This window comes from Anarhichas minor, unplaced genomic scaffold, assembly GCF_050575085.1.
Source record: "Anarhichas minor isolate MPS153535 unplaced genomic scaffold, ASM5057508v1 ptg000014l, whole genome shotgun sequence".
Classification (NCBI taxonomy): Eukaryota; Metazoa; Chordata; class Actinopteri; order Perciformes; family Anarhichadidae; genus Anarhichas; species Anarhichas minor.
Window position 1 is genome coordinate 14,825,751 of NW_027466460.1, and position 27,830 is coordinate 14,853,580.

The window sequence follows — 27,830 nt, forward strand, 5'->3', positions numbered from 1 at the left end:
CAGACAGAAGAGCTCCGTTTGTTGTCCGAGTGAAGTGAACACAAAGGAAACAGAAACACGCAGAGAAGATATCGATTTTAATTTCTTGTGTACACTAAAAGTAAAATTTACACACGTATAGTCTCAAAAGAACCCGGGCATGCACGATAACCTTTTGACAGGCTCTTCAAGTGATTCAGTTTTTTTCCATAGGAATTTTCCCGTACATTTTACAGTCCATAGTTTAACTGTACACAGTCTAAAGCCACAGTGAACTATGATTACATCCATTTCATCTTTACAATGTGCAAAATCCTCCTGGGAGACGGGGCCGACAGTAGTATGAGCAAAACAAAAACAAAAGAAATATTGCAAATAAGAGCCGCAACGACAAAAAGCACTTCATATCAGGACAGCGTACGCACACCCGGCACACGGAAGCAGAAATTGGTCCCTTGATTCCCTTCTGATGCGAGTCGACCTTCACTGCAGAGAAACTTTTAAGTTTCAGTGGTTTTAACCGAAGAAAACAAACAAACAAAAAGTCCCGTTTTCACCATTCAAAAACAAAAGAACAGAGAGAGAAAGGACACAAAGGAGGAAGGAAACGTGTTCATCCAGCGGCCACAACAGCTGGAACACGTGTACAAAAGAGATCAACGCGGAATTAAGATAAAAAGCTCCGAATGACAACCGAGGACACGTCAACTCACCGGCGGAGGAAGTTTCCCCAAACTAAAGAATAAAAACATCCTGCGTTCTAGAGACAGCAGCAGTGAGGTGGGCGGGGCATAACTTAAGTTAAAAACAGAAGAAGAAGAAGATGTGGACACTGCGGGTTAAAGAAAAGTTAAAAATCTAAGAACGAAGGCCTTCAAACACGACAAGGGGACAAAAACATTCAGCTGGATTTTGCAGGCAGTGTGGTTTCAAGTCGATAAATATATATTTATATATAGAGAGATCTTATAGATGTATATAAATGTATTCATTTAAACTTACATTATATTCCACTTCATTTTGATTCAAAGAGCTTCAGCCAGAGTTTCCTTCACAGACACGAACACACTCCCACCACAGAGACGCTCCAGAGAACCGCTCACGATTAAAAACAAGGAAAACAAAAAGAATATAAACATTTAATCCCTGATTATATACACGATGATCCTTCTACACGGCTACACCTTCCACTATAAATTAATCTGTTAATGTGCAGGTCGTCCTTCACGTCAGAGCTGCTGTGATCATAAATGCTTCGCTTTATTTAAAAAATAATAATAATAAGCGCAAATTTAAAAAAAATAAATAAAAAAAGTATGAAAGGGAACTGAGCTGCTGCAAGAGAAGAAGAAAGAACGAAGGCGAGGACAACTTGTTAAGATGGGCCCAGTCGGCGGGGGAGGGGCCAGTGGGCAGAGTGGGCGGGGTTTAGGGGAGGGAGGGGATGATGTCAGTGGAAGGGGGGGGGGGGGTCAGTCCGGCGTGGTCTGCCAGCCGAGCGGCGTCAGCATGGCGGGGAACATCAGCACCTTGGCCTGCATGAAGGAGAGATCGGGCAGACTGGCGATCACTTTGGCCGCCTCGGCGCTCAGATTCTCCTCTTTCCTCGGCTTCCTGTCAAAATCACAACACACACACACACATACCGTCACAACACAACACAACACACACCGTCACAACACAACACAACACACACACCATCACAACACACACCGTCACAATACTTCACAACGTCACAACACACACACACCGTCACAACACAACACACACACCACCACCACTGATCCTCTTCTGCACAAACGTCACGTGAGCCTCTTTACTCTTTGACCTCTGACCTGGTGGACGTGCTGGTCTTCTCCATGGTGGACATCAGGCGGGCGAAGGCGTCGGCCACGCGGCTGCCGGAGCCGCCGGAGTCCAGCTTGGCCGTCGTCAGCTCGTAAAGCTCGGGGTCGACTCCTGAAACGAGGAGACGAGAGTGAGAAGGAGAGAGAGAGAGAGAGAGACGAGAGAGAGAGAGAGAGAGACGAGAGAGAGACGAGAGAGAGAGAGAGAGAAGGAGAGTGAGTGAAGTCACGGAGGAAAGAAGACAAAAACAACAAAAAACAAACTGTTTCAGAGCAGCTGTCCGTCAGATGGACAGCTGGCAGAGTCACCGGCCTTCAACTGCTGTTTTTATATATTTATTTATATTTATTATAGTGAAAGTTTTTGGCTAAAAATGTAAAAAATGCATCAGACAGTGAGCAGGTTTTGAAATAGACGGTGCGTCTAAAAATGTGTCGTCCATAACTCCATCATGAGGTGGAAGAGCCACAATTTAAAATATACGTGAGGCTCACAGGGAACCGATCTGAAGTCATTGTTATATATATATATATATATATATATATATATATATATATATATATATATATATATATATATATATATATATATATATATATATATATATATATTGAATGTCTTTTGCAGTACTTGTTGTTCTTCTTCTCTTACTAGGTTTACTGTAATCCACCAAAACGCTGAGGCAAATTCTTTGCATGTAGAAACCTGCTCGTCAATAAAAGCCGATTCAAATTCCAAAGTCAGGATTTTGACTCCAGCGGCTGCACATGCTCATGATCCAGCAGTCATGAACCGAGCGATTCCTCCCACAGAGAGGGGAGGGAGGGAGAGAGAGAGAGAGGGAGAGAGAGGTCCACCTAAAGACAGGAGCAGCTGCTGACCTGGGATGGAGGGCGAGCTGCTGGAGCCTGAATCCTCCACAGGACCAAAGAAATCCAGGTTTAACAGAGACGAGCCTCCGCTCGCTGCACAGCAGAGGTTAAAACACAGACAGACAAAGAGAGAGAGAAGAAGAAACCAGAACACATGCAGCAGTGTCAGTGATCAGAGAGCAGAGTCGGCTAAATGTTAGACTGGTTTGACCACAAGCCTTCATGCAGAGCGGCCATGTTGTTCTCATTGCCGGGTTTAAAGGAAAGATCCAGAAGTGATTCGTGAGTGCGTTGACTTGATGAGACGGTTCCTGGTGTTTAGACTGTAAAGTTACTTTACTGCTGCTTCTGTTTAGACTTTTAACATTTCAGGACTTTGGATCCTTCCGTTGAATGCATGTCGGTTGTTTTGGGCGAATATATCCGGTTGTTTTGGAGCGTTTTGCTGATTTAATGGTGACACACATCGCCCAAAACTTTAGTTTGTCTGTGAGGCTGACGAGATAAAACTACACTCCATGTACCTCTTATAATAAAGAGTTTTGTGCAGCAGGATTATGATCTCCGGTCTCATCTAGTGCCCCTTTGTGGGGGTCCGGGGCCGCTGCTGTTTATTGTGGATTTTTCCTTTAATGAAGAAAGCTGGACTGAAGCGTCTACAGACTTTAAGGAAACAGTACGAGAGGTTAGGAAAGTGTGAGAAGAGTAAGACGGCGGGCCGGGGAGGGGGGGGAGGGGGGGTCAGAGGCTCGAGGTCTCCTACCGTCCAGAGGGTTGGTAAGGCCACTGCTGCTCCAGTCGAACTGGACGGGTGGGAGCGCCTCCTGCTGGAGGGGACGAGATCAAACAGTCAGTTTATACACACTGATCCATAGAGCCCCGCTGTCGACCACTGAGAGGAGGGGGTGGGGGGGGGGGGGCTCACCTGGACCGTGTCCGAGGGACAGGAGCTGGTCTCTGGAGCCACCGGAGGAGGCGCCTGGGCTATAGAGGCGATCATCTCTGCTGCAGAGACGGGCTTCAAAGGCTCTTTGGTTGGTTCCAGCATCCCCTGGAAACAACAACAACACAGAATGCTTGTTCACATGTGCGGTGAGTTAACCTGCTTCAGAGTTCAGATACAGAGGTTTTGGTTTTACACATCCGTTACAGAAGTCTCACAGATGTTTCACGTCTCATGAATCCTCTGCTTTAGAAGGAACAGCAAAGCGGTGGAACAGCTGCATGCAGACGTCAGATCGCAGCGTTACAGGTGAAATGAGAGATTACTGTTCAGAGTTTAAATCTGCATTTAATTTAAAGAGCCAGAACTCTCTGCAGAGATTCTACGTCTCATCTGGACGAGGCTCGGCTAAGCAGGCAGGTGAATTTCGAAATGTTACAAGAAGATATTCAGCTTAAAGCGACATTTAAACAGAAAAAGTAGAGAAGTGACTTAAACCCGATCATCTGATTTGATGACTATGAATGATAATAACTATTTCCAGCCAAACTCGTAACAATAAAGACGCTACGGCGTCGCTGAGGAGCCTCTCTGCTCGTGGAAACACGTGAACATGAGGAGGACGACTCACCAGGCTGGCGGCGTACATGGGCACGATGACCGGCTGCTTCTTCTGTCCCGTGAACAGCTGCACACAATAAAGCAGCAGGTTAGAAATAAAGAAATGAAACTGCTAGTTTAGTCAGAAGGCTGCCAGCGGAGGTTATTAAAAGCGGGGACTTACAATGTTCCGGGTGTCGATGCCGAGGCAGCAGAGCAGCGCTTTGTTGCAGTAGGAGCCCCCCCACTGGTATCGGAGGCCGAGCGCCTCGTGGATGTCCTGAAGCTGCGTCCACACGCAGCCACGCACAGACCTGAGAGACGCAGCGGAGACGGGCTTCTTAAAAGACGAGTCCACGAGACCACACATTCATGCAGCAGGCAACAAAAACCGGAGTGAAATCTATTCATGTAAAAGATTTAGAAACTCATTTTGAATTCTCTGCACGTGTGTTTTTAAAATCAAGTGAAGTCAGTTTACGTATTCTTAAAGCCCCGTACGACAAATCTGCTTCAAGAGGCGTTAAACCTGCACGGCTCCATTCAGACCACACATAGTGTACAAGAAGTGGACGTTGTCATTGTCGCCATATTGGGGTTTTTTTGCAACCAATGAACAGAAGCGACCATATTTGGACCGCGGAGATAATAAATCAAGTACTGAGGTAATAAATCAAGTACTGAGGTAATAAATCAAGTACTGAGGTAATAAATCAAGTACTGAGGTAATAAATCAAGTACTGAGGTAATAAATCAAGTACTGAGGTAATAAATCAAGTACTGAGGTAATAAATCAAGAGAGAAGTTACATTGAAATCTTTCAAAAGTAGAAATATGAAACAGAAAAGATGCTCAACACTTGTTGCTTCAGAAGACTTTCTTGTTACAGTTCTCACGTTTAGACACAAACTCACCTGTTGCATGGCGGCGACGTCTCCTCCTCCTCGGCCCCCGGCTGAGGTCGGTCCTCCGGAGGTCCCAGCAGGACCCTCAGGGACACCACCTGGTCCTCCACAGAGGGGGCGGCGGTCTGAGGGAAGCTGCCCTGAAACAGCTTCTCCAGACGGCTCGACAGCGACGCCTTCAGAGAGAGAAGCAGCCGTTTACTCGCATCCTACAAAACTACGTTTACAATCTGAGGAAAGGACTCGTTCAGAAAACTGAATATAAACTTTGTGTCGGTAATATAAACAGACGTGTGGAGGCTTTAAGTTCTCCTCATTTACTGTGATCTGTAAATGCTGTACCTTCTCACCTCGTGGTGGTGTGAGGCAAAACAACACGTTTAAAATGTTTTGACATTTATTAAAGAGTTGACCTCAGAACACTTGCAACATGTTTCCTGCTGGCTGCTACACTGGTTATACCGGCCGATGACGCACAATGCAACAGGAAGTGTCGGCGTTACTGTTAAATTAAACTCTGCACCGAGCTGCAGACTTGTGAGGCTCACCACGAGCCTGTGTGTTGATGTTTGAATACCTGAGCAGAGAACCTGCAGCAGTTTGTCTACGCTCTGAACAAACACACACACCATCAACCCGGCCGCCTCTGATCTCTCTCTCTCTTTCACACACACACACACACACACACACACACACACACACACACACACACACACACACACACACACACACACACACACACACACACACACACACACACACACACACACACACACACACACACACACACACACACACACACACACACACACACACACACACACACACACACACACAGTCACGTCAGTGCAGTGTTTTCCCTGTGGGCGGAGTTTATTCTCTGTTCCACTTCACCAAATCAGTGAATTAAAGGGCCGGTTAATGTTCAACAACAACAGGGGAAGTTGGTGAAGAGCTGTGACTCAGCTGATTATGAACAAACACAAGAAACTGATTTAAATGTGGTTTAAAAAAAAAAACTTCCTCTTTGGTTTGCGGGAAGCAGAACTTTTTGTTCAGCGCATGTTGTATAAACGGACGATCAAAAGTAAAAAGTACGTCATTTAACTCTCGATCATTTATTGCAAAATGAAGTTAGTCGTGGAATGGATTTAGCTCATCGTCTCACACCCGAGATAGATATTATTATATTATTATTATTATTTATTTATTAACTCCACCGTGGTTCTGTAAAGCCACACATAAATAAATGCAACTCTAGTGAGATCAGGATGTGGGCTCATGGATGAATAACTTGATTTCCCTCCGTTCTTACCGACTGTCTGTCTGTCCTGCTGGTTTCCTCGCTGACTGCGGGAAGTTCACTCTCATGCCACTCATCCTCCTCCTGCTGCTCCTCCTCTCTGCTCTCTGCAGGAGGAGCGACGCTCTGGTCCGTGCTGAACGCCGCCCAGGACTCCTGCTCCTCTTCCTGCTCCACCTGCTGCTGCTCCCCGAAGGCGCTCCACCCTGCATCCGCCTCACCGTCTGCGCCTTCAGCCGCCGAGTTGAAATTCCCGAAACTGTCGCTGCCGGGGAAGTCTGCAAACGTGCCTCCATCCTCCCCCTCGTTTTCACTGGCGTGAAATTTGGGGGAGTTGAAGTCGCCAAAGTCGTCCTCGTACTTGGCGTCTGTAGTTTCCTGTGCAGCGGCGGGGCTGTCCGACCTGCTCTGCTCCTGCTGGACATCCAGCTGGTCAAAGTCGGCAAAGCCCTGCCCGCCGAATGAGCCGGAGTCTCCGAAGTCCCCGAAGTCCTCGTCCTCGTCGTCCTCTGCCAGCTGGCTGTGGTCGGCCGGCGTGGCGGTCTCCCCTTGGAGGGGCGGAGAGGGCACCGAGCCCGTGGTGCTCATGTCGCCGAACTCCTCCAGAGCGTCTGTGGACAGCGGCCGGCCCAGCGACGTCTCCGTCTCCGTTTCCGTCTCCGTCTCGTTACCGGAGCCCTTCCCGTCTGACCGTCCCGCCTCACAGTCTGCGGCTGCATCGGGCGAGAGGTCGTTTTCGCTGCAGTCCGCGGAGTCTTTGGAATCGTCCCCGTGGGCCGCGTCCACCCCGTTCAGAGTGAGGGGTCTGTTAGTGCAAACTGCCTCTGAGGCCAAGTGCTCCTGTGCAAAGGCTACGTCCCTTTGTTGAGAGTCAGCATCCGTAAGAGAGCCCCGGTCCGTGTTGCACGAGCCACCCGGGGCCTCGGCGTGAGCAGATATGGAATCAGAGCCGGGTGCGTTTGGTCCAGTTCTGTGTGTGTCCCTGACATTGTCCTCTGAAGTCATTCCCTGCTCTGAGTCATAGTGCTCCTCGAGGCAGGCGGCCTCCGCCACCCGGCTGCCCCCCGTGGGATTGTCCGAGTTCTCGTTTGCCGTCGGGCTGAGGTGTCCCTCGGCATTGGAAAAAGCAGCAAAGTCTGCGAAATCGTCCTCGGGGCTGCCGACGGGGACGCCGCCCGTGTCCTCAGTGGACGATCCTTTTAAATGAGAATGGACAGAATTCTGCAAGGAGGGGCTTCCCTGAACGTCAAAGGTTGCAAACCCGTTAGTTAGCACCTCCGTGCCTCCGCCGTTGCAGGCAGCGGGCTCGCTGGCGGCTGTGACGCTCCCCGAGTGAGTCAGAGGGCCGGAGAGGACCTTTTTCATCTCAGTTCTTTCTGAGGGACTGCTGCCCAGGTGGCCCGCCGGCACAACGCCATTAGCCTTGGACAGATCGCTGTTCGGGCCGTGGGTGCCGTTAGAGGAGCCGTGGCTGAACCCCGTCACCCCTCTGTTGTTGAGGATCTCAGGCGGGGAGGTGGCGGTCAGAGCTTGGGTCTGGTTGAAAGTGGTCAGGGTGTCGAATTCGGTGAAGCTGACGCTGTTCGGGACGCCGGCGAAGGTGCCGAAGTCCCCGAACTCGTTGTCCTCTTCCTCTGCGCCGTCCTCCATCGGGGGCGGAGAGGACGAGTACATGCGGACCACATCTGGCTCCATGGTTCTCTGGCGGTCGACGAATCCTCCTGGCTACACCTAAAGACAGCGAGGAGAGACGTCGTCAGAAACAAACCCTCTGTCACAGCAGGTATATCAATAAAAACACATTCAAGCCTCATTCTGGCTCCGTAAACACAAGAAGTAAACCAGGGCAGCACTTGTGGCGCTCCGGGGTCAATTTGCTTGATGAGCGGCTGGAGCCGAAGCAGGAATTGAATTACTGAACTACTAAAGAGGACCGACGAGTCAAATTGACAGTAATAAAGTGGTAATGACAAACCAGCGCTGACGTGTTTCCAACTGAGACAAAACAAACAGTGAGATAGCGACAACATAAACTATGATGGCACTTCAGTCTGCATCTTCTGACCCAACAAGATGTAGTTATATACACTCTTAGGTTCACGTGAATAAATTACCTGACTTACTAGTTTCCCTCTCTACTGAACTCTGAAACATCGACGTTATCATCATTTCCTTCGACAAAACTTCTGTGAATATGTCCTTGTAAACTTTCTCCCTCTCTCAAGTTCCTGGATGTCCTCCAGAAGTCTTATCTCTGTGTGTTTGCCGTGGTTTTATATCTGACAAGTGCGCATTTCATTAGAATCACAAAGACAAAGATAAGCAGAATCTTTGTCTTTCGGAGACGTGTCAAGAATCCTCAAGAACCTTTCTAGCCTTTCCAAACAACCGCAGAAGTTTTACTTGCAACTTGAGATAAAAAAGCAGTTGAATTCTGTGACTTGTAAACAATCACCAAAGCAGAATCTGATTGGATTTGTTGTGTCTTTCAGGGACCGAGCTAAGAAGTTATTAGGAAGTTACAATCCTGTGTACAAAATGTATGATTTCATAAGAGACACCAACTGGAGTTTCTCACATCTTTGACTTCAAACTGAAAAGAGGAAACTGGAAGCTGAGATAGTGGGCGGCGACAGCAACGTGTATTTGCATTGCTGGCCTTATCTCACTGAATACCTGCAGGTTTACACCCAGGCAGCGCTGCTTAGACTACAGACATGCAAGTCCAGAAAGACGAGTTAACAAACAAAGTCATGTTCCTACTTTAAACTGTGATCTGTGCTTCCATCACTGAACCTCTCAGCAGGCCAGGTTAAGTCACTCCGACAGCTCGGGTACAAATAACACACAAGTTAAGTGACTGTTTAGCAGTGGTTGAAAGTAACTAAGTACATTTACTCAAGTACAATTTGGAGTTACTCGTATTTTACTTGAGTATCTCCATTTTCTGAAACTTTATAACCTTTGAATCCATGTGTTTTAATAGGAGGTTGAGATAAGATGACGTAAACTTAATTGGTGAATTCACAGACTACTAAAAAAGAACACAAAGTACTAAAGAATTAGCTCCACCTTCACGTTTTTAAGTTAATTTCTTGGTGTGTTATCTATTAAGACGAGTTGTCACCTGTCATGACAAGGTTAGCAGCTGTTTATTTAATAATCTACACACTTAATATCAGACGGTTTAGGCTTTTATCTCGAGTTAGCCAAGTTTCACACATTTTTCCTCACTTGTCTGGCGTTTTTTAGAGATGCTAGGAGGCTAACGAAGCTAATTCTGTAGGCATGTAGCTTAGCAGGCTAATGTCTAGTGCCATCGTTAGCACACTTATGTAGCTAGATATAGAAACGACTAGACTAGGGTTAATATGACATGACGCTAACAGCTAGGTTAGCATTGACTAGAAGGCATCTAATTTAACTAAAAGGCCGAGACACTTCGCTGAGATGTGGGGTGTAACGGAGGCTAGCTTAGCTTGGTTAGCATGTGTAGAAAAAGCCAAAAAAGCCACGCTAATTTATGAGCGATGTTACCAGTTAACGTCTGATTAGTGTATCGTCACTTTACCGGGTCGTTTATATAATCAAACGCGATCATCGCAGGTATATAAAGTATATAAAGCAACAGCATCACATACAAGTTAAGTGAGAAGTCTACCACCTCGGCTAACTACGCAGCTAGCTAACAAGCTAACTCCACAACGACAACAACAAGCATCTTCCTAGCTTTAGCGTTAGCCGATCCCACATCCTCCGTCTTGGAGTTTTTGGACAGCAGGTGTCTTTAGATAGCAGGTGAGCTAACCGTGAGATGTTGTCCACTGATGTCCATGACTCAGGTAGAGACAGCACCGTCCATACGTGGTCAGATTGAGCTGGTTGAAGAGTGCAGGACGGGGGAAAGTGAAGCAGAAAACTGAAGGTTGAGTCAGCCGGCTCAATATCTCCCAGCATGCACCGCTGTGACAGGTTGGCTCTCTGCTGGGCTCTTTGGGTTCTTCTAAACTTTCCATGTTTAACAGGTATGTTCAGTAACTAAGTACATTCCCTCAGGTACTGTACTTGAGTATTCCCATTTTATATTTATATTTTAGTTATTGTGGATTTTTTACTTATTTCATATTCTTTACTGTTTTATTACTTATTTATAATTGTTTTGCTCTTGTTTGCACTATCCACTATGTTGCTGTAATCCTGTAAATTCCCCCGCTGCAGGAGTAATAAAGGATCTTATCTTATCTTTTATGCAACTTTATACTTCTACGCCACTACAACTCAGAGTTAAATAGTGTTCTCTTTACTCCACTACAGCTGTCTGACATCTTTAGTTATTTCCAGAGTACAGTTTCTCCTCCCCTCTCTGCTTGATAATCAAAATAATCAATTCGTATTTCAAGTTGCTGACATTATTTTCCTCCTCCCAACTTAAAGGCATCTTTTTGGGCTTTTTACTTTTGACATTGTACAGACTGAACTGTTATAATAAGGAATAGAAATATTGCGCTATATTGAATGAAATTCTGAAAATAATTGTTGATTGCAGCACAAACAAACGGACAATTTTCATTGGGACACAGACACACGCTGAATATAGAAATAATGATTTATTTCTCATGTACTTTTAATGTGGATGGCAGCAGGACATTCCACCACGTGGTTTGAGGTAGTCATCACATACACATGGAGGCCTCACTGTCCTTATCTTCAGGCTTTGTTTACTAATACAAAGTGTGATTTAAAAAAAAAAACATATCACAAAATATAAAAACATTTCCACCCACGGCATCAGCGGCCTTCAGCTAATCCCAGTTTATGCTGTTAGATGATATTTACAGTTGCAGTAGTTGTGTCCTGTTGGCTGAACAACCATCGGCATTAAAATGTATTTAGAAAGGATTAAAGATAAGGAGAAGGATGTTTATCGTCATCGTAAAAAGATATAACGAAATGAAGTTGGCGCCTCATCAGTCAGTTCAGCAGCAACAAGGTAAAAAACGACCTTTCTGAAAATCTGTGCCTCCAAGAAAAACCGATCAACAACAAAACAATGAAGGGCATTACAATTGGGATTTTAAAATGTTCTGTGAAGTTTTTGGGGAGACTTTGGCAAATGTTTCAACATATTCACAAATGACAGTTCCCACACAGCTTCAACTTTCCTTAAGTAGATCATGAACACACATATTTGTCCCAAAACTGAAGACTCATTTCTCTCCATATTGAACATCTGGAACCAAAATGTTCCAGCGTGAGCACAGAGTGTGTCTAGACGCAGTGAGTCCTGGAGGTCGTGAGATTGGACTCATTGTGCAACAGTCCTTCACTTCAGGCCAGTTTAGTGACGGTGACGCCGCCTTTGATCCACAACGTGTCGATGTCGCCGAGCGACGTCAACCTGTGGTGGAAGTCAAACAGCTTCTGTCCGTCCACAAACACGCGGAACCGACTTTGTTCACAGTGAATCTCAATCTGGGAGGAGAGACGAGACACAAGCGGATGTTTGGTCATTTGACACCGGACATGAATCATCGGATATATTCCACTCATATGAATGTATGATTGAGATATTAACGTCTACTTTAATGTGTAAGGAGAACAACATGTTTGGAGGCCTGGTGAAGGAACCAACTGTTGTAATTCTGGTTTTGCTCAATAAATTTGTAACAAGAGCCGACAGCTGCCACATCTCAGTGAGGCCCGAAGAGCGCCGCCCAGACTGTGGATTTTGTCGGTATACCTTGAACGGCTGGTCACTGATGAAGGGGAAGAAAGGCACGGCTCGGTCGGCGTCCCCCCAGGATCCGGCCACACAGGCCCTGCGCAGGACTTGCCGGTCCCTGAATCGAACACAGAGCTCCAGAGCCACATCAGGCGGAGGCTCCCCGGATCCACGACCACATGTCAGGGCAACGTAGAACCTAAAGGACGAATACCAGACGTGACTCTGACAACACTGTTCTGACTCTGTATTAAAGGGTTCAGATTATCCCGAAACGTAACACAAACAGAGAGCAAGTTCCAACTAGCAGTGGTGGAACAATTGTGTGAAAATTGAGTAAGATAAAGATGAAAATGTTCTACTAATCTGATGGAAACACAAACATACTGGCCTGTTTGAGAACCAGCATTACAACAGGACTCCATGAGGAGAGCAAGGCCCAATAAAAGCTCATCAAATGGGCTCTTGTAATAACATCTACACTTAGTAAACTTAAAAACATGACGATTTTCAAGCTTCTGAAGCAACTTGTCAAGGAAAGTGGAAGTTACATGAACGTATTTTACCTGTCAGGACACGAGTCCACAACACCCACCACGACAACCTTCTTCCCCGGACGCATCCCCCCTGTGATGTGACCTCTGAAAGGAACCGCCTGCGCACACACACACACACACACACACACACACACACACACACACACACACACACACACACACACACACACACACACGCGCACACACACAAACATTTGCATGAAGACACGTGGATGCAACAAAAATGTGAATAATTATTCTATATCTAATTGCACTGGAACAAAAACAGTTGAAAGAGTTGAAAACAAGAAGAAAACATTCCATTTAAATACTAAGTTAAAAGGAAATCATTAACATCATTTACTATAACATTTAAAATATTAATATACTGTATGTTGAACTACAACCGGGTTCGGGGAAAACATCTTGAGAATACAGTTGAAATATTTTGAGACAAAATGTCTACCAGATTTCTCTCATCAGTTTTGTCAGGAGGACGAACACTCGGTTTATTCTCATCACTTCTCTGTGGAACGACCCATTTCTGAAAGGAAAAAAAAAAGATTTTGATTTCATTTGACCTGTCCTGCATTTCCAGAAGTCACCGAGGCTGTTTAGAATTGTTTAAATCACTTGATCGTTGATTGTTATAGTGAGGTACAGGCCAAATAATAATAAATGCATAGTTTTCAACCAGTTACACTGCAAGAAAATCTGTGTTTCTTGACCAGAAAACCAAATATGCCGTGGAAGATTAATTATCTATCAAAAGAACCACATCACTAAACATCTGACATTCCAACAGTCTATTGGTGGGCCCACATTTTTACAAAAAAACATGATGTCATGACGTCATGATGACCTCACCAGCCAAGAGGACAGATTTGACTCCACATTCGTCCTCACGTCATACAGATGTGCGCTGCGATTGCATCACATAGTAAATACCAGGGTCCAAAAACACTACATAGTAAAACTCCTGAATTCAAAATGTTATTTAAGTAAAAGTACAGAAGTTATTTTGAGTATCAAAAGTAAAGTACTCATTGTGTGGAACGGCTTCTTAGCTTTATATTTTGGAGAATATGATATTGTTCTGTTTTCATCAAATGTAAAAGCATTTCATTGTTGTATCTTAATGTGGAGCCAATCTTACTGATTTGCATACTACTGGGTAGATTTAGTATAATCCTATAATATAAGCATAATATCATGTTTTTTATGTCACGAGTAACTAGTATCAATAAAATAAAGTGCAGTTAAAAGTAAAATATTTGCCTTTTGAGATGTAGTAAAGTCGAAGTATAAAGAAGCATAAAATTAAATACTCAAGTGCAGTACAAGTATGTCAAAAATATTTCGGTTTCTTACTTACAACTTATTTTTATTGATTAGGAATTAGGAACATCCCAATTAATTTTATTGAACAACATTCAAATCCTTTATTTGACTAGAAACTATTAATGTTTTAACATTAAAAGTTAAATTATCTGAAATGTGTAGCACTTAATTATAACACGAAGTAAAATAAAATGATTTAAACACAATTTTCACACTCGACTGAAGTCAAAGCAACAGTTCACAGCGTGACGTCACGCACCCGGTGACCGGCACGTGCTGCTTCAAGTCTGAATAAAACAGGAAAAAGAATGAGTTTCGGTTTTACCTTCAGAATAAAAGCAGCTGATATGAACAGAACGCTAAAGAGGTTCACATATTATGTTAAGATGTTTTAGATGAAACAGGAAGATCCTTAGTATGATGTAGTGAAGTTATTAATTGAAAATGAACCACAACGAATAAACACCCTTAACTCATGTGTAGTTGTACTTTAACGTGTAACTTAAGTTATCACATAAATGTAGTGCAGTGAAAAGTACGATATGTCCCTCTGAAATGTTGTAAAATAGAAGTGATAAAGTACTAAGAAAAGAAAATTGTCAAAGTACTATCGCCTCTAAATAGTACTCTAGTACTTGAGTAAATGTACTTGAGTACTTTCCACCACTGTCGTCTTCAATGCAACAGCCCTGGTTTTCCGTCCCATTAAGTGTAAAACCAGTAGCAAGTAAACACTTTCCTACTGAACCCTTTGACTTGGTTTATTTAAATTTTGTAAACTTTACTTTGTATAGATATTTAAAACGCTGCTACGTAGATGAGGGGTGCTTTTATTTTGTTACTGTTGACAGGAAGTTGCATTGTTTCTTTCTGGCCAGCTTCACAGCAGTCAGGTTATTTTAGACAACTAGTTTAAAGTCAGCTGAGAAACAATACTGAAATCAGAAAAGTTCACCTGACGCACCATTGAGACCACTTTCCTCTCTGCTGCTCTGTTGTTGTTGTTTCTGTATTCTCTCACCTGCTTCCTGTTTGCTCAGGTGTGTTCAGACTCACCTTCCTGCCCTGCGCTGTCACCCGGTGTGTTTCGGCCATGTTGATCTGAAGGAAGCGAACAGCGGAGAAGAATGAGCTGCAGGTCCAGTTTGTCTGACGTCTCCTGTCGACTGTGTCAACGCTGACGTAAAAGCTTCAACCTGCCTCATTACACACACACACACACACACACTCACACTCACACACACACACACACACACACACACACACACACACACACACACACACACACAGAGAGCTCTGGTAATCAGCTGCCCCTGCATGCCTTTCTCTCTCAGGTCAATAACAAGAGAGCTTATTGTTGTGAGGCTGTGACTGCAGGCAAAACCCCAAATATTTAATCTTCTTCATGTTTTCTTTACAAAAGTACTTTAACACCGTTTATTCATTCCGGAAAACAACAAGACTCGTTATGTCTTTTAATAATGGAAACAATTAAGATTGTTTGTGTAAAAACAAATTAAGTAAGAAATCCCTTTAGGCTGCACATGATGCACCATATGAAGGTTGATGCTTGACTGTACAGTAGTATTGTATAGTTATATATAATGTAATAAACCTATTTTACTACATATATTATTTGATTTACTGCTGAGCTGACGTAAAGACTTGGCGAGATTTTTATTTAATTCTGTTTTGTTGATACTGTGGATTGTCAATAATGTAAAGTTTGAATGTCACGTCTTGTTACTGCCGTAATAACTAATGGGGATCCTAAATAAAGTAAAAGTAAACAGAGAACCCATATATTTACCTGTAAATAGAGAGCACACAGCTGTTTACTCCGGTGGGATGAAACATGTTAGTAAATACATTCACTGTTGGTTTTTGTTGACAAGAAAAATAAAGAATAGCACCAGACTTGTACTTTAAAGTGTGTTGAAGTCTCAGCAGTACTCATACAAATGTGAAGTATTACAGTAAATGTACATTAGAGAGGTCACGAAAAGAATCAAGTCCAAAATACTCGCCTCACAAGTCTGCAGCTGATTTACAAAACTTCACCAAAACTTCTCCATCTTTGGTTCTGACGTGTTTCTTTTCAATGTGATTTACAGAAACACGTCTTGTCGCCACTTTCCTTTTCACTTTCCGTGACGAGAGTAAGAGAATGGAAGGAAGCAGGACACGAGGTCAAAGGAAAGGGCCGAGCGGGAGGAAGAGGAAACAACAGAAGCTCCACGCTCGAAAAGTGAAAACAAAATCCAAAATTTAATATTTACTTTGAAGCTTGCTGACCGGCAGCCTCTGCTCATGTTGCTACAGCTGATGATGAATTAAACTCGGTGTTTCACAGTTTATAAACAGATGTACAAATACACAAAAAACACATGACGATGTTGTGCATTTTATTATGAAAGGGAAAAGAAAATTACTGTTGATTTTGATAAAAATGAAGTCAAAGTACAATATCATCAAGAGACAAAAAATACATAAATAAGCAAACAATAACAAAACTTTCTTCAGTTATGAAAACGTATAAAAAATATATACAAACATTCCCTTATGAAACAGTAAAAAACCATGAAATTAAGAATTCTGTCCATTAAAAGTTCAAACTTTAACTTGTTCTCACCACTCTCACCAGTGCTGACATTTCATCACAAGTAGGTGCTTCTTGTTGAAGACCAGATTCCCCAAAACGAGGATCAACAAAGTCTCACGCGCTCTACTTGTCCCAGTCGTCTAAACCAGTTTTCCCAGCAGGAAGGAGAACGACGCTCCCAGTGCCAGACCCAGAACGAGGAAGAAGGTCATCAGAGAGCCGGCTGTCTCGCAGTCTTTACAGCGCACCAACCTGACGGACACAAACCGACAGTTACAACATGGCCTCCTCTGTTACACACATCCACACCAGTCCGCCCATTATAAACCACAGCACACACACTACAGGGGTGACCAGTCTGACATGATGTGACTTCAGTCTCTCCGTTTTGTTTACAAGAGCATGCTAATCCGGAAACTTTGGCAGGAATAAACCACACCCTGACCTCACCTTGTTAAAGGGACAGTAACACTGTTCCTCTTCTTCTTGCAGGCTTCATGGTGTTATTTAGCTTTACATCATAATGACGCTGCATTGGGACAGGTTAAAGTACACTGCAAGGATATTTATAATTCCCAAAGCGGTGGTGTTATTATTATTTTCCTGAGATATATACAACCTTTATTTGACAGATATATTAAGGTGTCTTGGCTCCATTCTTGAGCTTGGAAACAGTTGATCAAAAACATCTCCATTAGGGTTTTTTTATATACTTTTTTAAAGAAGCATAGAAATACAACAAAACATTTTAGAAACAACAGTTGGTCACCTATGCATTCAAATGTTATGCTGATAGAAATGCATGCCAGTTCACTCAGTAACTGATCATCTCATGAGGTGCACAAATTCTATTTTATCAACACGTAGATTTAGCAGAAAAAGTTATTCTCTCCTACTTTAAATATTACTCACAATATCTATCCAGTCAGTCTTTGCTGGAGGTTCAGTCTGTAACTATTTTTGTGTTACAGCTTGCTAATAATGTGTTTAATAGATATTTGTCTGGCACCAATAAATGAGATTGTAGAGACATAACAGTCAGTTCTTCATTGCCTGTATTACCTCCTATTATAAGGTCTATTAAGCAACTTCTCAGGAGCTTTTGATCATTCATCATAATGCGACAAAAAAACAAATGTGTGTGAATGTGCTTCAGTCCAATTGTCCAATTTTTGCTCTCCAAACATCTCACTTTGCACATATTTAGATCAGAGCAGTATTTGTTTCTGGTGGTGTGTCCACGAACCCTTCTGATAAGTTCAGTGTTTGCAAAGCAATACTTATAGAATCCTGCATATGGCCATGGTTGCCAGTAGGTGGCGCTATGCCTATGAGTTAATATTGGCATGCAGAAGTTCTAAAGTCATGACTCTTATCAAGCAAGTCAAGTTTGGGACAGTTGAGTTACAACAGCTTAATGTATGATGGCGAGCATGTAAAAATGTCCGCAAAAAAACGCAAAAAGAAAACTAAATTACAGCAATAAATACTGCATAACTTTATGCTTGTATGTCAATCGTATGGTCTACAGGTTGAATTGGAGGATGTCAGTTCATCAGTGACGTCATAGGTCCAGGATTCCTTTCTAGAATGGAATCCTGGACCTAGAATTCTAGCACCCCATCATGATGTGTGGTCACTGTCTCTCTGTTGACTCAAAAGACCTGTTGAGACCCTTGAGACAAGTCATCGACCATAAAGCTCCGATACTCAGAAAATCAAGATGGACAACTGGAACGAATCTTCACACATGTCAAGCTCAGTGTTTAATTCTCTCCGTCTGGAGGGAAAACTTTGCGACGCAGTCATCAAAGTCGAGGACGTAACATTTGAAATCCACAGGGTCATCCTGTGTAGATGCAGCACGTACTTCCTGTGAGTTGGCTATCTGATATATATATATATATATATATATATATATGCTGTGAATGTATATCCTTCAAATGAGCAGAAACTAATAGTTAATGATCAAGTCTGGGAGACTAATCACGACATGTGATGAATTACATACGTTCATGGAGCATTTGTGACAAGTTTGACAAAGAGGAGAAGAGATAATATATCAGCTACAATAGTCTCTCAGGTCCATAGTAATGTGCTTTTAAGCAGATTAGTATTGATTAGTAGCATTGAGTAGTTTGTGTGTTCAGAAAAGTGACTAAATGGAATGATGTCCGGTGGTTTACGTATTGTACAATTTCCCTTTAAGGCAAAATGGTGTAATATGTTGATTTTGTGAATGCTTACTTAAAAAACGTTATCATTGTTATCAATGAGACAATGAGAATAAAAATCTGAAGTCTGTTTCCAATCCTCTGCTGTGTGTTCATCCTGACCCGCAGGGATCTCTGGAGTCAGTCACCTCCAGACAAAAAGCTCTTCCACCCGTGTGGAACGAGACTGCGATGTTGTAAAAATAACCAAATTGTAAGTTCAAGTTCAAGTTACGCAATTAGTGTTTCTGTTTGAGGCTGTGTTGAAGTAACTGGCCAGAGAGTACTGTCAGACTAAAGGTCCTCCGATTCTCCCCAGGTTTACATTTGTGGTGGTTTCAATGGGACCGACTTCCTGCAAACGGCTGAATTTTACAGCCCAGAGACCAACCAGTGGACAATGATCAGCCAAATGAGCTGCCAGCGCAGGGGACTGGGCATCGTTGCATATGCAGACCATGTCTACGCAGTAAGTACATGAAACAGTGACACGCTAACTGTGTGACGTATGAAGAGATTTGGTCAGCGGTTGTTTTGAGACTCAGATGAGCGCTCTCTTTTGCCGAAGAATTTGGTTAAATCTCAATTCAAACGTCTCACCCTTCATTTCCACTTTTCCTCCCAAAAGGTTGGCGGCTTTGACGGCTCCGTCCGTCTGAGCAGCGCAGAGGTCTACAACCCTAGGAGCGACACCTGGCGGCAAGTGTCCCGTATGTTGACTGCCCGCAGCAACTTCGGTATCGAAGTGCTCAACGGCCGGCTCTATGTTGTTGGGGGCTATAACGGCCGCTCCACCTGCACTAACGTTGAGTACTACGACGCAACGACTGACGAGTGGACGGAGGCTTCTCCCTTGGATATTTCCCGCAGTGCCGTGAGCTGCTGTGTGTTGTCCGGGCTCCCCAACATGGACGAGTACGTTTCCCCCCGTGACTCCCTGACGATTGTCAGTTTGGATGACGTGTTTGTGGACTCTGAAGACTCTTCAGAACACTCCTGAACAGTGCCGTGTGCCGTGTAAAATAAGGAAATAAATATTTCTTGTGCATTGAACTGCTGTTCCTCCAGAGATTTTCTTTTAACTTTTCAGTTTGTGCAACTTTTAAGTTTTATGTTCTATGAGGGGGGGTGCTGAGTTCCACCTGCACACACACACACACACGGGTTGAGTGCACCATTGCAACAATAACGCCTTAATACGACAAATACGAATTGCTGTGTTTCGCGCGTTCAGGTTTTCACATCGGCCACCGTATTTCTCCTACTCGCTTGGCAGAGCTTGAAAAAGTTTAGCTCTGCCCGTTCATCCATATTAGAGGGATAGTTTGGCCTTTCGTGGGGTTGAATGAAGTACTTCTCCATAGTCAGTGTCAAACAGGGAGGAGTACTGACACCCTAACCCTTATTTTAGCCACCTAAAAGAAAGTCACACTTTACAAAATATGGAGGACTAAAGCCGTTAACTACGCTCTTTTCAAAACCACAAGACTCCTTTGACAAAAAAACGTTATTTTACCTCTAACCCTGCCTCGATCGGTTAGTTAGTTTGTGCTGTTGTGTGACTTTTGTGTTTTAAATGGTTTGTTCGGATTCACCAAAGTGACACAACACAAACCGATCGAGGCTCCTGTGTCCTGCGAGGTCCAATAAAGCTTTAAGGGGAGCATAGATGGGTATAACGGCTTCACTTCCCAGTCAGAAAGGGCTGACCTGTGACACGGTAAGGTGGTGAAAATATTCTGAATAAAGCGAACACTTAAACTGATATTGATTCTTTTAGGTGTCTGAAACACGTCCACAGCAGCACTTTGATTTGCTCCCGTGCTGGAACTCCGTCTACTGTAGTAAAACACTGACGATGGAGAAGAACCTCATTCAACCCCACTTAAAAAAAATGAAGTTCTGTGACCCTCATAAATGAGTCTCTGTGGCTGAGACACAGCACTTCCTGTTTGAAGACTCACTGCGGAGCGTAGGCCATGCAGAGGCTCGCCAGGTACCCGTTGGAGAAGGAGAACAGGGCCATGATGGTGACGAAGGCACCGTCGTGTCTGAAGAGGACGGGGAGTCTGGAGTTCTGGACGTTGCACATCATGAGCAGAGGGATGAAGACCAGACGAGACAACACAGCGGCAGGAAACAGGCGGCTCTCCTTCGAGGGCTGCACAAACACGCAGGGTTAGGAGTCGTTAACGCGTTACACTCACAATTTAAATGTTATAGCGGCGCTACTCACCCATTGGACGAGATACGGGGCGCCGCGGCCGACCAAGTCAAAGGTGTTGAAAACGATGAAGCAGCAAACGCAGGTGAACACTTTGTCTGTAAGAGATGGAGAGCAGGACTGAGCTGGTGGTGTGACAGTTCCAAAATAATGTGAATTTACATTTACCAGACTTTAGCTTACGTCCATATTTGTTTTAAAGCACTTCTAAATTATTATTTAGCTCCAACTAAGTCAGATATAAGAGTCTCCCAAAACGTAACGAAGACTTCGATGCTATTTACAACTCGGTAACTCATAATTACGATAACTCTGACAGGACATGAACACAGCAGATGCTGCGACGTCTCACCCCAGGCAGCGCTGTCCTTGTAGACGGTCTGAACTCGGACCGTGATCACAGGAAACGCTGACAGGGTGACGGCGAACAAGCACGTCACACACGCAGCCATCAGCCAGATCTGAGGGACACGCACAGATCTATTTATACTGTTTATACTATTAAGATACTCGTATCTTCAACGTGTGCAGTGAAATGCTCGAGAGGATGTGCTAAAAGGCTAATGCGCCATGATAATAATTAGAATAAAGGTAAAAACAAGGATTAGAAAAATGGAAAGGACAACTTTTGAAAGATAAAAAATGCAAACATGTTGTGAAAATGTTTGTTATTTATGCTAACAGGAGTCTTAACAGTCAGAAAGAAGCCGAACCTACCAACACTAAACCACAGGTAGACTTCAAAGTTCAAAGTTCAAAGTTTGCTTTATTGTCAATTCATACAGGGGAGTTGAAAAGACGTTTCTCTCTCGTCCAACATATAAACATATAAAGTGAATATAGTGCAATAGATTAAAAAAACAGACAATATATATATAATAAGAGAAAAAAAAAATAAAAAAAATTCCATTGCTAATTTATACTGAATTATGCATTAAAACTACAAAGAAAACTACAAATGATGTACAAATATGTGCCACGAATAAAGTTAAAAGTTGACACCAATTTTAACAATCGATTAATCTTTTATCAAATGTTCTCTGATTCCAGCTTCTTAAATGTGAGTATTTGCTGTTTTCTGTTTTATATCTTTGTTTTTTTACTGTGGGCCAGTTTAAAGCAAATTTAATGTTGATTAGTTGAAATCATAACGTACGGCTGTTTGTGGTCAGTTAGTTGATTTTATTGTGATATTTTCTGTGATGTTGACGTTATAAATATGAAGTAAAATCATCATAATGGATCCAAAGAACAACAGCGATGGTGCCCGAGTCATTAGTGTACATTTTCTATGTCTTTAATGACTTGCACAAATATTTTCTAAAATAATAAATATCTCCAAACAGATGAGAAGTCGTTCACCTTCTTGAAGACTTTGAAGACGGACGAACGCTCCTGAATCTCTTCCGGCTTACTGATGAACTTCCTCTTGGCCTCGAGGTCTTTATCCACGTCGCTCAAGACTTTCTTCTCTTTAAAAGGAAAGAAATGAACGTTTATCAGCGACTAAGTTAATGATGCGATCATCTAAACTGACCCGGAGCCAGCGGGTGGAAGAAGTGCTCAGATATTCTACTTAAGTAAAAGAAGCAATACCACAGTGTAGAAAATAAATACTCTGATACTCAAAATCTTACTTAAGTAGAAGTACAAAAGCTGGTAAAGGTGGAACTAATTTGAATTACTTTATATAATAAATAATCAATCATAATTTATTTGTTGATGAGTTCATATCATTATTCTGAATCTGCAAAGTAACTAAAGTAATTAAAATAAATGTAGTTCAGTAAAAAGTACAGCATTTCTCTATGAAATGTAAATATAGTGGAATAAAAGTATTAAACAGCAGAAAGTTTAAATATTCAAGTCATGTAAAAGTACATCACGTCGCTCTGGTTACTGACCTGTAATTACTTTCACTGCCAGAAGGGGGAGACAAAAGTGCCACGCTCCATCTTTACGTAGAGTACTTGAGTAGTTGTACTGAGTTAGTTACTTAGTTTTGTAAGTTTTTGTAAGTTTTTTAAGTCTTTACTACTAAGTTTTAGTAGTTCAGCCCATTTGAAACGAGCTAGTAGTTACTGAGAACCTACAAGGATTCATGAGGAGCTGGTCAGACCCGGTTCTGAACCGTTGACTTATATCAGCTAGAATATAATAACACAAGATCATAAATAACTGGAGAAACCTCGTCGTGTTGCAGGATGAGACTTTGTAGGAACCAACCTGTGCTGCTGAGGAGTTCCTGTGTCGTCTCCACGGCTGCAGAGTGATTTCTGTTCATGTAAAAACGTGCAAATTCCTGCGGAGGAGAGTCGACGCCGTCAGGACGATCGTAATGTGGGCTCTACAGAGGCCCTGGGGTAATATTTCACTATTTAAATGAATTGATAAGAAAAAGATATGTCCGTAGGGTTTCTGCCACTGACAAGAGTTCATACAGATGATAACAACGAAGCCTTTAAACTAAATTTAAAATGCGTGTCGTTCGTGTCCTCACCAGCCGTGGCAGCAGCAGGTAGCACAGCAGCGTCCCCAGAGTGGCCACACATGGAGTGATGAAGTATCCCAACGCAGCCGAGCTTTTATCTGCGTTACCTGCAGAGCGAGAGAGATTCGTTTACAACCAGATTCATTTTTTAGGAACTGTTGCACCCAACTACGGCCAACTACGGCCACTATTACTGACTGTCACAGTTATATTGGTCTCGACGAGCACGTCGGACGTGTTTGAGGTCGGGATGATTGATGATTATCTTATTTAAGTTTGTTTTTCACAAAATAAAGGGAGATGTTTGTCCTTTCTGTGATGCAATAAAATATATATTAGTTTCTTTACAAAATGTATTCTGGGTCGGATAATGGTGACATGAACTTTTAACATCGTTCCACGTCTAGTTTGAGGTAATTTAGAAACATACTGCAGGTTTATTTTCACACTTGTAAAATGTCCAATTCAGTAAATATATCTCGGTCACAAGTCAAAAATAAGGAATCGTTATTAATATCAAATAAATGAATAACGGTCGATATATTATCTCTGTCACCCATCACCCATCTATCACCCATTCAGTAACATGCGCTCACATTCTGAGATCTGAAACTCAAAGCCACCTGCTACTTTCACTTCTCTCAAAAACAAAGCATATTTAAAGAATTGAGTCCGTCTCCCTCGACAGTAGAGGTCTGTTCCTGGTATTCATTTTAAACCGCTCAACGATAACTCTTTGTTTGTCATTAATGTTGTCCAGTCGGGTCGGTTCAGGGTGTTACTCACTTAAGATGGAGAGGAGCATCGCGAGTGCAGCGAAGATCCCGGCCAGACCCTGACCGCTCATGAACAGAGTGCTGTAACGAGGAGGGAACAGACCGACCACACCGAACAGACTGCCCTGCAGCACTGCACTGCACACTGCACACACACACACACAGGTATTATTATAACAGTGCTCATCGTTTATTTGTATGGTAGAATAATACAAGAGCAGCAGTAGCATTGCTCAGACTTTCCCTACATGTCGAAGTCTTCTGTCGACATGTAGAGAAAGTCCTGTTAGGAGTAGCAGTGATATTAATTTAAAGCTACAAGGAGCTTTCTTTTGGTGTTGATTTTGGCGGACCCTGTGGACAGAAGTGGTAGTGCTTTCGAGCACCAGAGTCCCTTTAAAAAAACAACTCTCATTTCACTGCAGCAGGGTCTGACAGTCTGCCCCGCTCAGCCCTGGTTCTGGTTCTGCTGTGCCTCCCTTCTATCCAGCGGTTAGAAGTTCCTCACAGTATCTTTAATTAGCACAATTAATTAATAAGGACTCCGAATAAGTTTGTCCTCATTTGTCTAATTGCATTCTACAATTGGGGTTGACAGGTGAAGGTTCATATGATGTGGACGTAAAGACCTTCAACCTGAACGTCAGAGGGGTTTCATGTGATAACAATAACTGTGTGTGTGTGTGTGTTTGCATGAACCCACTGTTGATGAACCAGATGGTGGCCATTGTGACGGAGAAGAAGGTGTCCGGCTGCATGGGGACCTGGACCAGAGCGGCGGTGAGGCAGAAGAGCAGCAGGATGAAGATCAGGCTGAAGGCCACGCGGAGATGCTCCCTCACCCTGCAGGGAGGTCGAGAGAGGGAACACGTCGCCTCGCGGTCAGTCGCTCACGTCGGTGCGTTAAAAGTGACGTAAACGCGTGTCAATAAAGCCGAACTAAGTAAAGAACTTACCGCTGATACAGGAAGGAGTTGAGCAGAGTGAACAGCAGCAGGGGCAGCTGGGAAAGCAAGGCCATCCAGCTGTCATAGTTGTAGTCTTTAGTCGAGCCGCCCGATGTGCTGTTTGGTGGTGCTGCGAGGCGCTGGTTGAAATACTTTAACAAAGAGGACAAAAGAAGAACATCTTCATATGAGATATAACAAAGTAAATGTCTGTGCTGTTGATGAGTTCTTTGTTATATTTACTGTATATAAGCTTCTGTTTTCTATTATCTTTGTTCAGCTTTGTTTTTAGCTGTGTGTGTATTTCTGTCTTTCTGTTCTGTGTATAAGTACATCGAGAGCTACTTAAAACCAGTCTGTTCACATACGTTGCCAACGAAGTTGATTCAGATTCTTAGGACACAAGAAGCTCCACTCGTACAAATAAAGGGACATAAAGAGTTGAGGGATGTAATGATCCATCGTTCTGAATCCATACATCGAGTGCAAAATTAAAACATTGATGCGTATCATCTTTAAGTTATGCCTTTATTTTGAAAGTCCCATGGCGTCTGTGTCACCACAAGTTTTTTCCTCCTTACAGAGCACAGAAATACAATCGTCAAATCATATTTTAGTTTATTGAGTCGGTATAAATGTAATTGATTGATTGAAATGGGCATATGACATCATCAGATTTTGTGACATCATCAAATATGGTATGGGGATGAAACTTGTGATGTACACCTGTCTTAATATGAATAAAGCAACAGCAGTCTGATTGACATTCCCTGAAATAAATAATGAGAAACCTGAGAGGCCGTCATGAAGAAGTTCCAGGGCAGCAGAGTTCCCAAACCGAGCACAAAGATGATGACGGCTACAGCCCGACCGCTGTGGGAACAGAAGAAACCAAAATGTCCTGAACTGTAAATTAAAACTTCAGTTTGTACAAAAAACAAATCCTCAGCGGGAGAATATCAAACTCACCGGTCGGCAGGTGGACGCAGTTTGTTTTCGTTCCCCATCCTGTTGCTTCTGTTTGTTGTTTCTGTAAAGAGACAAGTAAAGAGACAACTCGCATGATGTGTTTACTGTACATGTGCTGTGTAGGTAATATCAGCATCATCCACAACTGACTCAAAGAATCACCGACTTACTGGTATTCACCGGCATCCCTGCTGGTTTTGCGACTTGACAAATCGATAATTTGACTCAAATAAAGAAACATAAAGGTACGTTTTTACAGAAAAGTAAAAAAAAAAGGTAGAAAGTATTAATACTTTAATTAAATAGACATCAAAATACTCAATTCTATAGTACACCTGCATTTCATTTAAGTTACAGCACAGATGATTAAAACAGTTTAATCTGTATATGCATCATATTGTGTACGTTTTGTAGCCTTTATAAAAATTACATTTTCTTACATTTATTTAATGACATTTGGCTGAAATTACTTTTACCTCAGCATTAGACTTCATGGCCTCAATTCTTCCCCTTCATTACTAAATAAGTACCTTAATATTTCTTAATGACATGGCATTAATTAAGAATTAATGGATTAAAGTATTCATTAAGAAATGAGTCATGTTAATTCAAGTTTATATTAAGTAATTTTGTCACAAATCATTTGATGATTGAATCATTTTCATATAATTAAAACCAAAAAGCCCTCAATAAATATCATGAAAACAAACTGACATTGTGTGCAGCGTCAATGTGACTCTCCGGTTGCGTCATCTGCCAACTGTGTTTTCCGCCTTTTTTTAATTCAATTTGGCGGGTAAAGGTATTTTATATCAATCGACTTATAACCATCAAAACCAAAGTTTACTTCAGTTAATTACAAAAGTATCATTATCATTATTATTCTGTAGCTATGTAATAAAAGATGTGTAAACGCGTGTACATGTGTTCATATGAGCGTTTTAATCTAAATCTGAAATACTGTTATCATTTGACTTCCTCGTTGTAACCGTGGTTTTACTTAAAGCCGATGGAAAGAATAGGCCACCTGACTGATTATGTTACCACGCAAACACACACGGACACTAAATATCAAAATAAAGCTTTATCTAAATGAGAATGTAACATGCTGTCGGTCCAGTCCGGCAACACTGCACACCGCCTACTTCTTTATTTCCTGCCTATAGCAGTGAACGTATTATATTTATAATATAAGCCTATTAAATCATCTTTGTATAACACAGGTAGAATATAGCTCACCTGAGTGTCGGAGCCGGCTCCTCGCGGGTCAGACAGGTGGGATGAAGGATCTCGCAGGTTCGCGGAGTTTTACAAGTTGTTTTGCTTCCTTCCGCCGCTTGGAAAGCTGTCATGTGGTGCCGAACACGTGGTTAATGGCAATCTCAAAGTTAAAAGTTGTTCATGAGGCTAATTAATATATTTAAAAAAAAATGAAATGATAATCTTAATCATAATACGACCCCATATGAGGCTCCTGAGCCTATATTTGAAACCACTGACTGGTTTAACTGGATAGCTATCATCCAGATGTTTATGATAGTGACCTGTGTAAACTGGTT

At 42.7% G+C, this 27,830-nt stretch overlaps 4 protein-coding genes across 9 annotated transcripts; 1 reads left to right on the plus strand and 3 right to left on the minus strand.

The window, feature by feature from the left end:
• Positions 1-62: 62 nt before the first annotated feature.
• Positions 63-10,416, minus strand: aftpha (aftiphilin a). Of its 4 annotated transcripts, none has more exons than XM_076091722.1 (10): positions 10,259-10,416; positions 6,463-8,181; positions 5,157-5,323; positions 4,427-4,556; positions 4,274-4,330; positions 3,625-3,750; positions 3,463-3,523; positions 2,709-2,792; positions 1,815-1,938; positions 63-1,593 (listed from the first exon to the last, which is right to left on the minus strand). In XM_076091722.1, the coding sequence occupies exons 2-10, from the start codon at positions 8,143-8,145 to the stop codon at positions 1,452-1,454; spliced, it is 2,574 nt and encodes an 857-aa protein (XP_075947837.1). In that variant the 5' UTR covers positions 8,146-8,181; positions 10,259-10,416; the 3' UTR covers positions 63-1,451. The 4 variants fall into 4 exon arrangements, with proteins under 4 accessions (XP_075947837.1, XP_075947836.1, XP_075947839.1 ...); XM_076091721.1 differs by having other exon boundaries at positions 3,463-3,526; XM_076091724.1 differs by lacking the exon at positions 2,709-2,792.
• LOC142949872 (uncharacterized) lies at positions 9,716-19,917 on the plus strand. Of its 3 annotated transcripts, XM_076091729.1 has the most exons (7): positions 9,716-10,475; positions 15,090-15,231; positions 16,164-16,297; positions 16,813-18,526; positions 18,994-19,078; positions 19,184-19,333; positions 19,493-19,917. In XM_076091729.1, the coding sequence occupies exons 4-7, from the start codon at positions 18,375-18,377 to the stop codon at positions 19,862-19,864; spliced, it is 759 nt and encodes a 252-aa protein (XP_075947844.1). In that variant the 5' UTR covers positions 9,716-10,475; positions 15,090-15,231; positions 16,164-16,297; positions 16,813-18,374; the 3' UTR covers positions 19,865-19,917. The 3 variants fall into 3 exon arrangements, with proteins under 3 accessions (XP_075947844.1, XP_075947843.1, XP_075947842.1); XM_076091728.1 differs by lacking the exon at positions 9,716-10,475 and having other exon boundaries at positions 14,916-15,231; positions 16,810-18,526; XM_076091727.1 differs by lacking the exon at positions 9,716-10,475 and having other exon boundaries at positions 14,916-15,231.
• Positions 11,039-15,265, minus strand: LOC142949873 (galectin-related protein-like). Its single transcript, XM_076091730.1, has 5 exons — positions 15,106-15,265; positions 13,175-13,252; positions 12,739-12,827; positions 12,191-12,371; positions 11,039-11,922 (listed from the first exon to the last, which is right to left on the minus strand). The coding sequence occupies exons 1-5, from the start codon at positions 15,142-15,144 to the stop codon at positions 11,779-11,781; spliced, it is 531 nt and encodes a 176-aa protein (XP_075947845.1). The 5' UTR covers positions 15,145-15,265; the 3' UTR covers positions 11,039-11,778.
• Positions 16,438-27,608, minus strand: LOC142949871 (equilibrative nucleoside transporter 2-like). Its single transcript, XM_076091725.1, has 13 exons — positions 27,511-27,608; positions 26,272-26,332; positions 26,094-26,175; positions 25,312-25,454; positions 25,059-25,198; positions 24,366-24,500; positions 23,589-23,686; positions 23,315-23,390; positions 22,451-22,560; positions 21,441-21,549; positions 21,101-21,186; positions 20,829-21,025; positions 16,438-16,903 (listed from the first exon to the last, which is right to left on the minus strand). Exons 2-13 carry the CDS (start codon positions 26,307-26,309, stop codon positions 16,792-16,794), a joined length of 1,326 nt encoding a protein of 441 aa, XP_075947840.1. The 5' UTR covers positions 26,310-26,332; positions 27,511-27,608; the 3' UTR covers positions 16,438-16,791.
• Positions 27,609-27,830: the final 222 nt, after the last annotated feature.

What these genes read in the sequence shown, in the direction of transcription:
- aftpha (XM_076091721.1), bottom strand. Translation starts at nt 8,145, where the DNA reads ATGGAGCCAGATGTGGTCCGCATGTACTCGTCCTCTCCGCCCCCGATG. An exon ending in GCATCGACACCCGGAACATT is followed by an intron (nt 4,331 to 4,426) that starts GTAAGTCCCCGC and finishes TATTGTGTGCAG; the next exon opens with CTGTTCACGGGACAGAAGAA. An exon ending in GTCCCTCGGACACGGTCCAG is followed by an intron (nt 3,527 to 3,624) that starts GTGAGCCCCCCC and finishes CGTCCCCTCCAG; the next exon opens with CAGGAGGCGCTCCCACCCGT.
- LOC142949873 (XM_076091730.1), bottom strand. Translation starts at nt 15,144, where the DNA reads ATGGCCGAAACACACCGGGTGACAGCGCAGGGCAGGAAG. An exon ending in AAACTGATGAGAGAAATCTG is followed by an intron (nt 12,828 to 13,174) that starts GTAGACATTTTG and finishes GTGTGTGCGCAG; the next exon opens with GCGGTTCCTTTCAGAGGTCA. An exon ending in GTGGACTCGTGTCCTGACAG is followed by an intron (nt 12,372 to 12,738) that starts GTAAAATACGTT and finishes TTCGTCCTTTAG; the next exon opens with GTTCTACGTTGCCCTGACAT.
- LOC142949872 (XM_076091729.1), top strand. Translation starts at nt 18,375, where the DNA reads ATGGACAACTGGAACGAATCTTCACACATGTCAAGCTCAGTGTTTAAT. An exon ending in GTTGTAAAAATAACCAAATT is followed by an intron (nt 19,079 to 19,183) that starts GTAAGTTCAAGT and finishes GATTCTCCCCAG; the next exon opens with GTTTACATTTGTGGTGGTTT. An exon ending in ATGCAGACCATGTCTACGCA is followed by an intron (nt 19,334 to 19,492) that starts GTAAGTACATGA and finishes TCCTCCCAAAAG; the next exon opens with GTTGGCGGCTTTGACGGCTC.
- LOC142949871 (XM_076091725.1), bottom strand. Translation starts at nt 26,309, where the DNA reads ATGGGGAACGAAAACAAACTGCGTCCACCTGCCGACCG. An exon ending in GGAACTCCTCAGCAGCACAG is followed by an intron (nt 22,561 to 23,314) that starts GTTGGTTCCTAC and finishes TTCCTTTTAAAG; the next exon opens with AGAAGAAAGTCTTGAGCGAC. An exon ending in CCCCGTATCTCGTCCAATGG is followed by an intron (nt 21,026 to 21,100) that starts GTGAGTAGCGCC and finishes GTGTTTGTGCAG; the next exon opens with CCCTCGAAGGAGAGCCGCCT.